Genomic DNA, 15,962 nt, shown 5'->3' with positions numbered 1-15,962 from the left:
CTATTGGAAGGATTTAATCATTTGCAATTATGTACTTATGATAAGGTAAATGGTTTATGTTTCTGTCTCCATATGATATGGTAAATATATCCAAGGCAAAAAGCATCTACATTTAAATGGTATTAATATTAATTTGCATATATTTCTGTTAATTCCCATATTCCTGTTAATTCCCACAGAAAGTTTCCACCTCCTGAATATTCCCCAAAATGTGCAACCCTAGTTGGACCACAGAGTGAATGAAAAGCAGCCAATAAGTGCTCAGCATATGTTGTAAAAGCATTCCTCGTGAAGCTGGTTGAGAGAATGCCAAGAGTGTGCAAAGCTTTCATCAAGGCAAAGGGTGGCTACTTTGAATAATTTAAAAATATATTTTGATTTGTTTAACACTTTTTGGGTTAATAGTGACGTCTTCACTATTATTCTACAACGTTGAAAATAGTACAAATAAAGAAAAACCCTTGAATGCGTAGGTGTGTCCAAACTTTGGACTGGTGCTGTATATGTTGAAGAGTGTGGGGCTTAAGCTGCATCCCTGTCTCACCCCACGGCCCTGTGGAAAGAAATGTCTGTTTTTTGCCAATTTTAACCACATGCTTGTTGTTTGTGTACATGGCTGTTATAATGTTGTATGTTGGATGGACCACTCCCCCTCTATCCATAATGAACCCCTCCATGGACCACTCCCCCTCTATCCATAATGAACCCCTCCATGGACCACTCCCCCTCTATCCATAATTAACCCCTCCATGGACCACTCCCCCTCTATCCATAATTAACCCCTCCATGGACCACTCCCCCTCTATCCATAATTAACCCCTCCATGGACCACTCCCCCTCTATCCATAATTAACCCCTCCATGGACCACTCCCCCTCTATCCATAATTAACCCCTCCATGGACCACTCCCCCTCTATCCATAATGAACCCCTCCATGGACCACTCCCCCTCTATCCATTATTAACCCCTCCATGGACCACTCCCCCTCTATCCATAATTAACCCCTCCATGGACCACTCCCCCTCTATCCATAATTAACCCCTCCATGGACCACTCCCCCTCTATCCATAATTAACCCCTCCATGGACCACTCCCCCTCTATCCATGATTAACCCCTCCATGGACCACTCCCCCTCTATCCATAATGAACCCCTCCATGGACCACTCCCCCTCTATCCATGATTAACCCCTCCATGGACCACTCCCCCTCTATCCATAATGAACCCCTCCATGGACCACTCCCCCTCTATCCATAATGAACCCCTCCATGGACCACTCCCCCTCTATCCATAATGAACCCCTCCATGGACCACTCCCCCTCTATCCATAATGAACCCCTCCATGGACCACTCCCCCTCTATCCATAATGAACCCCTCCATGGACCACTCCCCCTCTATCCATAATTAACCCCTCCATGGACCACTCCCCCTCTATCCATAATTAACCCCTCCATGGACCACTCCCCCTCTATCCATGATTAACCCCTCCATGGACCATTCCCCCTCTATCCATGATTAACCCCTCCATGGACCACTCCCCCTCTATCCATGATTAACCCCTCCATGGACCACTCCCCCTCTATCCATAATGAACCCCTCCATGGACCACTCCCCCTCTATCCATAATGAACCCCTCCATGGACCACTCCCCCTCTATCCATGATTAACCCCTCCATGGACCACTCCCCCTCTATCCATAATGAACCCCTCCATGGACCATGCCCCCTCTATCCATAATGAACCCCTCCATGGACCACTCCCCCTCTATCCATAATGAACCCCTCCATGGACCACTCCCCCTCTATCCATAATGAACCCCTCCATGGACCACTCCCCCTCTATCCATAATTAACCCCTCCATGGACCACTACTTCTGTATATTCAAAGGCAGGCGACGTGAAATCTACAGGAGTGTGTGTGTGTGTGTGTGTGTGTGTGGTTGGGAAGTCACCCCGTTACTAATGATAACTTCATATTGCTGAATCTACCATTGATTGATTGATTGATTGATTGATTGATTGACAGTGTGACTGTGTCCCTCCCTGCAGGTAAAAGTGACTCAGGAGCTGAAGAATTGTCACATAGAGCAGATGACCAGACTGCACCTCAAACATCAGACAGAGTGTGACCTGTTGGAGGACATGAGGTACACACACTACATACACACACACACACTACATACACACACACTATATATTACACACTACATACACACACACTATATATTACACACAACATACTACACACTTTATATTACACACACACACTACATACACACACTATATATTACACACTACATACACACACACTATATATTACACACTACATACACACACACTATATATTACACACAACATACTACACACTATATATTACACACTACACACTATATATTACACACTACACACTACATACACACACACACTATATATTACACACTACATACACACACACTATATATTACACACTACATACACACACAATATATATTACACACTACACACTACATACACACACACACTATATATTACACACTACATACACACACACTATATATTACACACTACATACACACACACTATATATTACACACTACATACACACACACTATATATTACACACAACATACTACACACTATATATTACACAATACACACTACATACACACACACTATATATTACACACTACATACACACACACTATATTACACACTACATACTACACACTATATTACACACTACATATTACACACTACACACTACATACCACACATACTACACACTACATATTACACACTACACACTACACACTACACACTACATACACACACACTATATATTACACACTACATACTACACACTATATTACACACTACATACTACACACTACACACTATATTACACACTACACACTACATACCACACACAACACACTACATATTACACACTACATACACATACACTATATATTACACACTACATACTACACACTACATATTACACACTACACACTACATACCACACACACTACATACTACATACCACACATACTACATACTACATACCACACACAACAAACTACACACTACATACCACACACACTACACACCACACACACACACACACACACTACATACTACACACACACACACACACTACATTCTACACACTACATACCACACATACTACATACCACACACACTACATACCACACACACACTACCTACTACACACACACACACACACACACACACACACACACGACCCACTACACACACACACACACTACCTACTACACACACACACACACACACATACACACACACACACACACACTACCTACTACACACATACTACTCACACACTACACATTACATACTACCCACACACTACATAACACACACACACACACACTACACATGCTACCTACTACACACACACACTACACACTACATACTACACACACACTACATACTACACATTCTACACACACACTACATACTACATACTACACACTACATACTACACGAACACACACGCACACACTACATACTACACGCACACACTACATACTACACACACACACTACATACTACACACACACTACATACTACACACACACTACATACTACACACACACTACATACTACACACACACTACATACTACACACACACTACATACTACACACGAGGAGGAGGAGGATTCCAGTATTCCTATTTATTGGAAGAACACATATTTGGGATCTGACAGAGGAATTTCCTGCTGCTCTCCTTCTCCTCTCTGTCTGTCTGTCTGTCTGTCTGTCTGTCTGTCTGTCTGTCTGTCTGTCTGTCTGTCTGTCTGTCTGTCTGTCTGTCTGTCTGTCTGTCTGTCTGTCTGTCTGTCTGTCTGTCTGTCTGTCTCTCCCTCTCCTCTCTCTCTGTTTCTGTCTGTCTTTCTTTCTGTTTCTCTCTCCCTCTCCTCTCTCTCTGTTTCTGTCTGTCTTTCTTTCTGTTTCTCTCTCTCCTCTCTCTTTCTCTCCTCTCTCTCTGTTTCTGTCTGTCTCTCTCTCCTCTCTGTCTGTCTCTCTCGGTCTCGACCCTCCCACAGCTGGAAGTCATAACGGGAAACCAGTGAAGTTTTCTCCACTTTATAAAATGGAGAAAACTCGTTCCCAGAAGGAAATAGCAATGAGATCCAAATCTACTGTGTGTTCAAAGTACAGCAGCAGTAACGCCCCCCCCCACCCCCAGCTTCACAACAGAAGGAACCCCCTGTCTGCTCTCTCAAGCTCTCCTATCTGTGTACACAAGGCATTGATTATGTATGACAACACACAGCAGTCACGTCTGTTTGAGAAAGATCTCACCCCTTCAGCGCTGGTGTTGCTTTTGTTTAGGGAAACAGATTTTATGTTAACTCTGCCTCAGTCTCTGTTTGGTGAGAGGGGTGCTGGCAACTGTTAGGGAGTCTGATTAACTCTGCCTGCAGCCAGTGTTCACATGTACACTACATGACCAACAGTATGTGGACACCTGCTCGTCGAACATCTCATTCCAAAATCATGGACATTAATATGGAGTTGGTCTCCCCTTTTGCTGCTATAACAGCCTCCACTCTTCTGGGAGGGTTTTCCACTAGATGTTGAAACAATTCATCCAATTCATCCCAAAGGTGTTCGATGGGGTTGAGGTCAGGGCTCTGTGCAGGCCAGTCAAGTTCTTCCACACCGATCTCAACAAACCATTTCTGTGTGGACCTCGCTTTGTGCACGGGGGTATTGTCATTGCTGAAACAGGAAAGAGCCTTCACCAAACTGTTGCCACAGAGTTGGAAGCACAGAATCTTCTAGAATGTCATTGTAGGCTGTAGCGTTAAGGTTTCCCTTCACTGGAACTAAGGGGCCCGAACCATGAAAAACAGCCCCAGACCATTATTCCCCATCCACCAAACTTTACAGTTGGCACTATTTATTTGGGCAGGTATCGTTCTTCTGGCATCCGCAAAACCCAGATTCATCCGTCAGACTGCCAGATGTTGAAGCATGATTCATCCTTCCACAGAACGTGTTTCCACTGCTCCAGAGTCCAATGGCGGCGATCTTTACAGCACTCCAGCAGAGTCTTAGCATTGTGCATGGTAATCTTAGGCTTGTGTGCGGCTGCTCGGCCATGGAAACCCATTTCATAAAGCTCCTGAGGAACAGTTATTGTGCTGATGTTGCTTCCAGAGGCAGAATGGAACTCGGTAGTGAGTGTTGCAAACGAGTACAGGCAATTTTTATGCGCTTCATCACTCAGCGGTCCCGTTCTGTGAGCTTGTGTGGCCTACCACTTCGTGGCTGTGCCGTTGTTGCTCCTAGACGTTTCCGCTTCACAATAACAGCACTTACAGTTGACCGGGCAGTTCTAACAGGGCAGACATTTGATGAACTGACTTGTTGGAAAAGTGGCATCTTATGACGGTGCCACGTTGAAAGTCACTGAGCTCTTCAGTAAGGTCATTCTACTGCCGATGTTTGTCTATTGAGATTGAATGGCTGTGTGTTCGGTTTTATACACCTGTCAGCAACGGGTGAGGCTGAAATAGCCTAATCTACTAATTTGAAGGGATGTCCTCATAGCCCCTGTTCTCTGTGGCTAGCATTAGCAAAAGGGCACTAGTTAGCTAATGTCTGCTTGCTGATGCATATCGGTGCATGGCAGGTGGGTGAATGTTTTATTCATGTGACAGGAAGAGTATGCAAACATTTTATATTTGTCTTGTTTCAGTTCCTGGGGAGGGACAGAGACACGGAGAATAGAAACACACACTTTCCTCTGCAAAGCTGAGATCTTAACTCTTTAGTCCCCAAAGCTGCTCTGAGTTCAATACCCTAATTAATCCTGGGGCTTGTTTAATCTGAGAGGACATTAACACCAAGATATACACACACACACACACACATAATATATATCTCTCTCTCTAGACACACGTATGCTGACACAAACTAAAGCTGACGTAAGCATACACAGACATATGATCCTCATGAGAGAGAGGGGGAGGGGTGGTGGGGTGATGGAGGGAGGGAGAGAGAGAGAGACGGACAGAGAGAGAGATCGACCAGTGGCTTTAATCCCCAGAGACAGTCTTGTAGCTTAGAGAGGATGAGGAAGAGAGAGGGAGAGCGAGTGAGGGGATGAAGAAGATGACGAGAAAAAAGTCAGCGAGTCAGCTAAGCGTCCTAAATCCAGCTAAATCTGCATTTCCCTTATGTCTCCTTCACAAAGTCTCCACGCACGCACACACGCATACACACAAGGTTGCTCAGACACACAAATCTGATGCACAAGTGTAGGCTATATTGACTACTCTCCCTCTCTGGCCTAGTGTTGTACAGTACCTTCAAAAAGTATTCAGACCCCTGGACTTTTTCCATATTTTGTTACATTTTAGTCATTTAGCAGACGCTCTTATCCAGAGCGACTTACAGTAGTGAATGCATACATTTCATTTCATTTCATGCATTTTTTTTGTACTGGCCCCCCGTGGGAATCGAACCCACAACCCTGGCGTTGCACACACCATGCTGGCGTTGCAAACACCATGCTCTACCAACTGAGCCACAGGGAAGACCTGTTACGTTACAGCCTTATTCTAAAATGGATTGAATATCATTTTTTTCTCAGCAATCTACACACAATACCCTATAATGACAAAGTGAGAACAGTTTTTAATTAAAAAAAATAAATAAATGTATTAAAAATTTAAAAACACGTTATTTACATAAGTATTCAGACCCTTTGTAATGAGACTCGAAATTGAGTTCAGGTGCATCCTGTTTCCATTGATAGTCATTGAGTTGTTTCTACAACTTGATTGGAGTCCACCTGTGGTAAATTCAATTGATTGTAAATGATTTGGAAAAGCACACACCTGTCTATATAAGGTCCCAGTTGATAGTGCATGTCAGAGCAAAAACCAAGCCTTGAGGTCAAAGGAATTGTCTGTAAAGCGCAGAGACAGGATTGTGTTGATGCACAGATCTTGGGGAGGGTACCAAAACATTTCTGCAGCATTGAAGGTCCTCAAGAATACAGTGGCCTCCATCATTCTTAAATGGAAGAAGTTTGGAGAAGTTCCTAGGGCTGGCTGCCCGGCCAAACTGAGCAATTGGGGGAGAAGGGCCTTGGTCAGGGAGGTGACCAAGAACCTGATGGTCACTCTGACAGAGCTCCAGAGTTCCTCTGTGGAGATGGGAGAACCTTCCAGAAGGACAACCATCTCTGCAGCATTCCACAATCAGGCCTTTACGGTAGAGTGACCAGATGGAAGCCACACCTCAGTAAAAGGCACATGACAGCCCGCTTGGAGTTTGCCAAAAGGCACTTAGACTCTCACCATGAGAAACAAGATTTTCAGGTCTGATGAAACCATTATTGAACTCTTTGGCCTGAATGCCAAGCGTCACGCCTGGAGGAAACCAGGCACCGTCCCCACGGTGAAGCATGGTGGTGGCAGCATCATGCTGTGTGGATGTTTTTCAGCGGCAGGGACTGGGAGACTAGTCAGGATCGAGGCAAAGATGAACAGAGCAAAGTACAGAGAGACCCTTGATGAAAACCTGCTCCAGAGCACTCAGGACCTCAGACTGGGGCAAAGGTTCACCTTCCAACAGGACAACGACCCTAAACACACAGCCAAGAAAACGCAGGAGTGGCTTTCTGACTGTCCTTGAGTGGCCCAGCCAGAGCCCAGACTTGAACCCTATTGAATATCTCTGGAGAGACCTTTAAAATAGCTGTGCAGCGACGCTCCCCATCCAAGAGTTGGAGAGTTTTAAGTTCCTCAGCGTACACATCACGGACAAACTGAAATGGTCCACCCACACAGACAGCATGCTGAAGAAGGCGCAGCAGTGCCTCTTCAACCTCAGGAGGCTGAAGAAATTCAGCTTGTCACCAAAAGCACTCAAAAACTTTTACAGATGCACAATCGAGAGTAGAGGTCGACCGATTATGATTTTTCAACGCTGATACCGATTATTGGAGGACCAAAAAAAGCCGATACCGATTAATCGGGCAAACTTTTTATTTAAAAAAAAAATTTCTCCCTTTTTTTTTACATTTAAAAAAATATATATTTATTTGTAATAATGACAATTAAAACAATACTGAATGAACACTTATTTTAACTTAATATAATACATAAATAAAATCAATTTAGCCTCTAAATAATGAAACATGTTCAATTTGGTTTAAATAATGCAAAACAAAGTGTTGGAGAAGAAAGCAAAAGTGCAATATGTGCCATGTAAAAAAGCTAACGTTTAAGTTCCTTGCTCAGAACATGGGAACATATGAAAGCTGGTGGTTCCTTTTAACCTATTTCATATACCTTTGACTATTGGATGTTCTTATAGGCACTTTAGTATTGCCAGTGTAACAGTATAGCTTCCGTCCCTCTCCTCGCTCCTACCTGGGCTCAAACCAGGAACACATCGACAACAGCCACCCTCGAAGCAGCGTTACCCATGCAGAGCAAGAGGAACAACTACTCCAAGTCTCAGAGCGAGTGACGTTTGAAACCCTATTAGCGCGCACCCGGCTAACTAGCTAGCCATTTCACATCGGTTACACCAGCCTAATCTTGGGAGTTGACAGGCTTGAAGGGGTGGGTATAATTTGTGGAACGTTCCAACAGGAATCTGTTCCAAAAAACGTAAAATAAAAGGTTGCCAACCAACAACGCATACAAAGTAGCAACGCATACAAACCTAGCTAACTAGCTGCCGAATAGGCATCAGCTCACCACGTAGCTTATTCTTAATGTTTGTCCATAGGCAAACAGACATGTGAGGACAGACATTTTTCGGAATAAACGTGATGAGTGAAAAACGCAATGAAATAGACCACTCCCTACCCGGTATCTTATTCTGCCGCTATACAACTTTGTATGCGCTGTTTTTTGGCAACCTTGTTATTTACAAAGTTTTTGGAATAGATTCCTGTTGGAACGTTACACAAATTATACCCACCCAGGTTGAAGTCATAAACAGCGCAATGCTTGAAGCACAGCGAAGGGCTGTTTGAATGAATGCTTACGAGCCTGCTGCTGCCTACCACCGCTCAGTCAGACTGCTCTATCAAATCATAGATTTAATTATAATATAATAAACACACAGAAATACGAGCCTTAGGTCATTAATATGGTCAAATCCGGAAACTATCATCTCGAAAACATCTCGAAAACAAAAGTTTTTTCTTTCAGTGAAATATGGAACCGTTCCGTATTTTATCTAACGGGTGGCATCCCTAAGTCTAAATATTCATGTTACATTGCACAACCTTCAATGTTATGTCATAATTACGTAAAATTCTGGCAAATTAGTTCGCAACGAGCCAGGCGGCCCAAACTGTTGCATATACCCTGACTCTGCGTGCAATGAACGCTAGTGATGTGACACAATTTCATGTTAGTAGGCAATATTAACTAAATATACAGGTTTAAAAATATATACTTGTGTATTGATTTTAAAGAAAGGCATTGATGTTTATGGTTAGGTACATTGGTGCAACGACAGTGCTTTTTTCGCAAATGCGCTTGTTAAATGAACACCCGTTTGTCGAAGTTGGCTGTGATTCAATGAGAAATTAACAGGCACCACATCGATTATGTGCAACGCAGGACACGTTAGATAAACTAGTAATATCATCAACCATGTGTAGTTAACTAGTGATTATGTTAAGATTGATAGTTTTTTATAAGATAAGTTTAATGCTGGCTAGCAACTTACCTTGGCTTCTTGCTGCCCTCATGTAACAGGTAGTCAGCCTGCCATGCAGGTTCCTCGTGGAGTGCAATGTAAGGCAGGTGGTTAGAGCGTTGGACTAGTAACCGAAGGTTGCAAAAACGAATCCCCCCTGAACAAGGCAGTTAACCCCCGTTTCTAGGCCGTCATTGAAAATAAGAATGTGTTCTTAATCTGACTTGTGTAGTTAAATAAAGGTGTAAAAAAATCATAATAATTAAAACAAATGGAAAAAAATATCGGCAAATCGGTGGCCAAAAATACCGATTACCGATTGTTATGAAAACGTGAAATCGGCCCTAATTAATCGGCCATTCCGATTAATCGGTTGACCTCTAATCGAGAGCATCCTGTCGGGCTGTATCACCGCCTGGTACGGCAGCTGCTCCGCCCATAACCAGAAGGTTCTCCAGAGGGTAGTGAGGTCTGCACAACGCATCACCGGGGGCAAACTACCCGCCCTCCATGACACCTACACCACCCGATGTCACAGGAAGGCCGAAAAGATCAAGGACAACAACCACCTGAGCCGCTGCCTGTTCACCCTGCTTCCATCCAGAAGGCGAGGTCAGTACAGGAGCATCAAAGCGGGGACCGAGAGACTGAAAACAGCTTCTATCTCAAGGCCATCAATCTGTTAAACAGCCATCACTAACATTGAGTGGCTGCTGCCAACATACTTAAAACCTCTTGAGACTCTCATCCCGTTAGCGGGATCATTTTCCAGCGAAAAACTCCTAGCGACATTAGCATAACAATTTTTTTTTCAAATATAGGACTGTCTCATATCGTTTTATAGATACACCTCTCTTGAATCGACCCTCGTTGTCCGATTTCAAAAAGGTTTTACAGGAAAAGCACAGTATTAGATTATGTTAGAGGAGTACATAGTAAAAGTAGCATCATATGAATTTTCCGACCAAGCACATGCATCACATATAACCAAAAAACAGCTAAATGCAGCACTAACCTTTTACAAACTTCATCAGATGACACACCTAGGACATCATGTTACACACAGCATGCAATCTTTTGTTCAATATAGGTCATATTTCTATATAAAAACAGCATTTTACATCGGCACCTGACGTTGACTAACTATTTTCCCATAAAATGCGTCCCGGGAAACAGTGCTACAATTTTATAAATTACTATTCGAAAACGATTTTTTTTTTTTATATTGTCAATCTAAGATTTATAGATGAATATCTCTTGAAAACACCCGTCATAACAGATTTTAAATTAACTTTACAGGGTAATCACACTTTGAGATAAAAGGGGATGCGATACTCAGAAAATGAGCTAGAAAGCCTAGCTCGTCGCCATCTTGGAACAATCATACATCACATCTGATCTTGTATAATATTGCCAATAATCCCTCACCTTTAGTTGTCTTCATCAGAAAGCACTTCCAGGAATCCCAGGTCCACGACAAATGTATTTTCGGTCGAAAAAGTCCATCCTTTATGTTCCATTAGCTTGCTGTTGTTAGCGCGTCAGAAGGCTGTATCCAAATGTTGATACGGGCGCGGGACTTGGCTAACGAAAAATGACTTTTTTCCTTCCTGTAGGTTCGTTCAAACATGTCAAACGTTGTATAACATTAATCTTCAGGGCCTGTTTCAACAAGAGAGCCAATCAGATTCGAGTGGGACGATTTCATTGTGTTTCAAAACGTTTCCAAAGGTGGGGGCAGACACGGCCGCCGACGTCACAATGCTGATGGCCCTCCTACTGTGACCAATTGCCACATCGTCTCCTGCACTGAGTTTCGACAGCAGAAGCCTCAAAACACTTTGTAAAGACTGGGGACATCTAGTGGAAGCACTGGAAAGTGCTCAATTATCATTTTTTCACGTTGTGAATTACAGGGAAGGCTGTGAAGTCGAGTCCACAATTCAGAATCCCACTTCCTGGTTCAATCGGTCTCGGGGTTTTGACTGCCATACGAGTTCTGTTATACTCACAGACACCATTCAAACAGTTTTAGAAACTTTAGGGTGTTTTCTATCCATATAAAATAAGTATATGCATGTCCTGGCTTCTGAGTTTGATTAGTAGGCCGTTGAAAATGGGAACGAATTTTTTCCAAAATGCGCTGTGGCGCCCCCAGTGGTAGGATATACGCAAGAGGTTAATCAACTCCAGCCACTTTAATAATGAAAAAATTGATGTAATCAATTTATCACTAGCCACTTTATATAATGTTTTCATACCCTACATTACTCATCTCATATGTATATACTGTACTCTATTGCATCTTGCCATCCTGATGTAATGTATCACTAGCCACTTTAAACAATGTCACTTCATATAATGTTTTCATACCCTACATTGCTCATCTCATATGTATATACTGTACTCTATACCATCTACTGCATCTTCTCTATGCCGTTCGGCCATCACTTATTTATATATTTTTATGTACATATTCTTATTCACTTCTTTACCCTTGTGTGTATAAGGTAGTTGTTGTGAAATTGTTAGGTTATATTACTTGTTAAATATTACTGCATGTTTGGAACTAGAAGCACAAGCATTTCGCTACACTTGCATTAACATCTGCTAACCATGTGTATGTGACAAATATATTTGATTTGAACCTGACAGAGCTTGAGTGGATCTGCAGAGAAGAATGGGAGAAAATCCCCAAATACAGGTGTGCGAAGTTTGTAACGTCATACCCAAGAAGACTGCAATCTCTGCTTCAACAAAGTACTGATTGAAGGGTCTGAATTATTATGTAAATGTGCTATATATTTTTTGCAAGCATTATTTTGCTTTTGTCATTATGGGGTATTGTGTGTAGATTGATGAGGGGGGGACTATTTTAATAAATGTTAGAGTAAGGCTGTAACATAACAAAATGTGGAACAAGTCAAGGGCTCTGAATACTTTCCGAATGGCTAACATGGCCTGTTGCTCATGGCTAACATGGCCTGTTGCTCATGGCTATAGTGTTGTAGGCTAATATGGCCTGTTGCTCATGGCTAACATGGCCTGTTGCTCATGGCTAATATGGGCTGTTGCTCATGGCTATACAGTGAGGGAAAAAAGTATTTGATCAGTCTATAATTTTAATGGTAGGTTTATTTGAACAGTGAGAGACAGAATAACAACAAAAAAATCCAGAAAAACGCATGTCAAAAATGTTATAAATTGATTTGCATTTTAATTAGGGAAATAAGTATTTGACCCCTCTGCAAAACATGACTTACTTGGTGGCAAAACCCTTGTTGGCAATCACAGAGGTCAGACGTTTCTTGTAGTTGGCCACCAGGTTTGCACACATCTCAGGAGGGATTTTGTCCCACTCCTCTTTGCAGATCTTCTCCAAGTCATTAAGGTTTCGAGGCTGACGTTTGGCAACTCGAACCTTCCGCTCCCTCCACAGATTTTGTATGGTATTAAGGTCTGGAGACTGGCTAGGCCACTCCAGGACCTTAATGTGCTCCTTCTTGAGCCACTCCTTTGTTGCCTTGGCCGTGTGTTTTGGGTCATTGTCATGCTGGAATACCCATCCACGACCCATTTTCAATGCCCTGGCTGAGGGAAGGAGGTTCTCACCCAAGATTTGACGGTACATGGCCCCCGTCCATCGCCCCTTTGATGCGGTGAAGTTGTCCTGTACCCTTAGCAGAAAAACACCCCCAAAGCATAATGTTTCCACCTCCATGTTTGACGGTGGGGATGGTGTTCTTGGGGTCATAGGCAGCATTCCTCCTCCTCCAAACACGGCGAGTTGAGTTGATGCCAAAGAGCTCCATTTTGGTCTCATCTGACCACAACACTTTCACCAGTTGTCCTCTGAATCATTCAGATGTTCATTGGCAAACTTCAGACAGGCATGTATATGTGCTTTTTTGAGCAGGGGGACCTTGCGGGCGCTGCAGGATTTCAGTCCTTCAAGGCGTAGTGTGTTACCAATTGTTTTCTTGGTGACTATGGTCCCAGCTGCCTTGAGATCATTGACAAGATCTTCCCATATAGTTCTGGGCTGATTCCTCACCGTTCTCATGATCATTGCAGCTCCACGAGGTGAGATCTTGCATGGAGCCCCAGGCCGAGGGAGATTGACAGTTCTTTTGTGTTTCTTCCATTTGCAAATAATCACACCAACTGTTGTCACCTTCTCACCAAGCTGCTTGGCGATGGTCTTGTAGCCCATTCCAGCCTTGTGTAGGCCTACAATCTTGTCCCTGACATACTTGGAGAGCTCTTTGGTCTTGGCCATGGTGGAGAGTTAGGAATCTGATTGATTGATTGCTTCTGTAAACAGGTGTCTTTTATACAGTTAACAAGCTGAGATTAGGAGCACTCCCTTTAAGAGTGCGCTCCTAATCTCAGATCGTTACCTGTATAAAAGACACCTGGGAGACAGAAATCTTTCTGATTGAGATGCAAATCAATTTATAACATTTTTGACATGCGTTTTTCTGTATATTTTTGTTGTTATTCTGTCTTTCACTGTTCAAATAAATATACCATTAAAATTATAGACTGATCATTTCTTTGTCAGTGGGCAAATGTACAAAATCAGCAGGGGATTAAATACTTTTTTCCCCTCACTGTAGTGTTGTAGGCTAATATGGCCTGTTGCTCATGGCTAATATGGCCTGTTGCTCATGGCTAATATGGCCTGTGTCCTTGCCTGCAACCTCACTTGAGCCTTATTTAGTGGAGTCTCTCTATTGTCTGAGTCTCCTATATATCTCTCTTTCTGTCTTTTTCTCTGTCTTCCTACCTCTCTCTGTCTCCCATCATACCTCCATCCCTACATTATCTCTCTGACCAATGAATATATGGGTGTTTACATTGATCTCTATAGTTCATCACCTGATTGATCCCAGCTCTTTTCCCATGTTTGATCCATCTCTCTCTCTTCCTTTGTTTGTGTCTGTCTTTCAGTCTCGTTCCCTCTGCTGAGACACACACACACACACACTCACCCACAGGTCTTGTCAGGGTGTTTGTTTTTGGTTGCACAGCTGATGCAGACACAGCCTCTCTCTCTCTCTCTCCCTCTCTCACCGCACAAGGTTATTATAGTTTTGTGTTTTTATCAACTCAGCAAAAAAATAAACGTCCCTTTTTCAGGACCCTGTTTTTCAAAGATAATTTGTAAAAATCAAAATAACTTCACAGATCTTCATTGTAAAGGGTTTAAACACTGTTTGCCATGCTTGTTCAATGAACCATAAACAATGAATGAACATGCACCTGTGGAACGGTCGTTAAGAAACTAACAGCTTACAGACCCTAGGCTATTAAGGTCACAGTTATGAAAACTTAGGACACTAAAGAGGCCTTTCTATTGACTGAAAAACACCAAAAGAAAGATGCCCAGGGTCCCTGCTCATCTGCTTGAACGTGCCTTAAACATGCTGCAAGGAGGCATGAGGACTGCAGATGTGGCCAGGACAATAAATTGCAATGTCCGTACTGTGAGATGCCTAAGACAGCGCTACAGGGAGACCGGACGGACAGCTGATCATCCTTGCAGTGGCAGACCACGTGTAACAACACCTGCACAGGATCGGTACATCCGAACATCACACCTGCGGGACAGGTACAGGATGGCAACAACAACTGCCAGAGTTACACCAGGAACGCACAATCCCTCCATCAGTGCTCAGACTGTCCGCAATAGGCTGAGAGAGGCTGGACTGAGGGCTTGTAGGCCTGTTGTAAGGCAGGTCCTCACCAGACATCACCGGCAACAACGTCGCCTATGGGCACAAACCCACCGTCGCTGGACCAGACAGGACTGGCAAAAGGTGCTCTTCACTGACGAGACGCGGTTTTGTCTCACCAGGGGTGATGGTCAGATTCGCGTTTATCGTTGAAGGAATGAGCGTTACACCGAGGCCTGTACTCTGGAGCCGGATCGATTTGGTGGAGGGTTTGTCATTGTTTGGGGCGGCGTGTCACAGTATCATCGGACTGAGCTTGTCATTGCCTGCCATCTCAACGCTATGCGTTACAGGGAAGACATCCTCCTCCCTCATGTGGTACCCTTCCTGCAGGCTCATCCTGACATGACCCTCCAGCATGACAATACCACCAGCCATACTGCTCGTTCTGTGCATGATTTCCTGCAAGACAGAAAGGTCAGTGTTCTTCCATGGCCAGCGAAGAGCCCGGATCTCAATCCCATTGAGCACGTCTGGGACCTTTTGGATCGGAGGGTG

The 15,962-nt window shown here is 43.5% G+C and overlaps 1 protein-coding gene across 1 annotated transcript in view; it reads left to right on the top strand.

The window, feature by feature from the left end:
• The window catches only part of fchsd2 (FCH and double SH3 domains 2), a gene marked incomplete in the record, with an annotated part of 103,956 nt that overhangs the window by 14,408 nt on the left and 73,586 nt on the right, over positions 1 to 15,962 (top strand). Inside the window, 1 exon segment of the mRNA XM_029773753.1 lies at positions 2,049 to 2,146. Coding sequence (XP_029629613.1) covers positions 2,049 to 2,146 — 98 coding nt within the window.

Source organism: Salmo trutta, chromosome 13, assembly GCF_901001165.1.
Source record: "Salmo trutta chromosome 13, fSalTru1.1, whole genome shotgun sequence".
Taxonomy (NCBI): domain Eukaryota; kingdom Metazoa; phylum Chordata; class Actinopteri; order Salmoniformes; family Salmonidae; genus Salmo; species Salmo trutta.
Note: the sequence above shows the minus strand (reverse complement) of the source record. Positions and strands in the feature narration are given on the sequence as shown.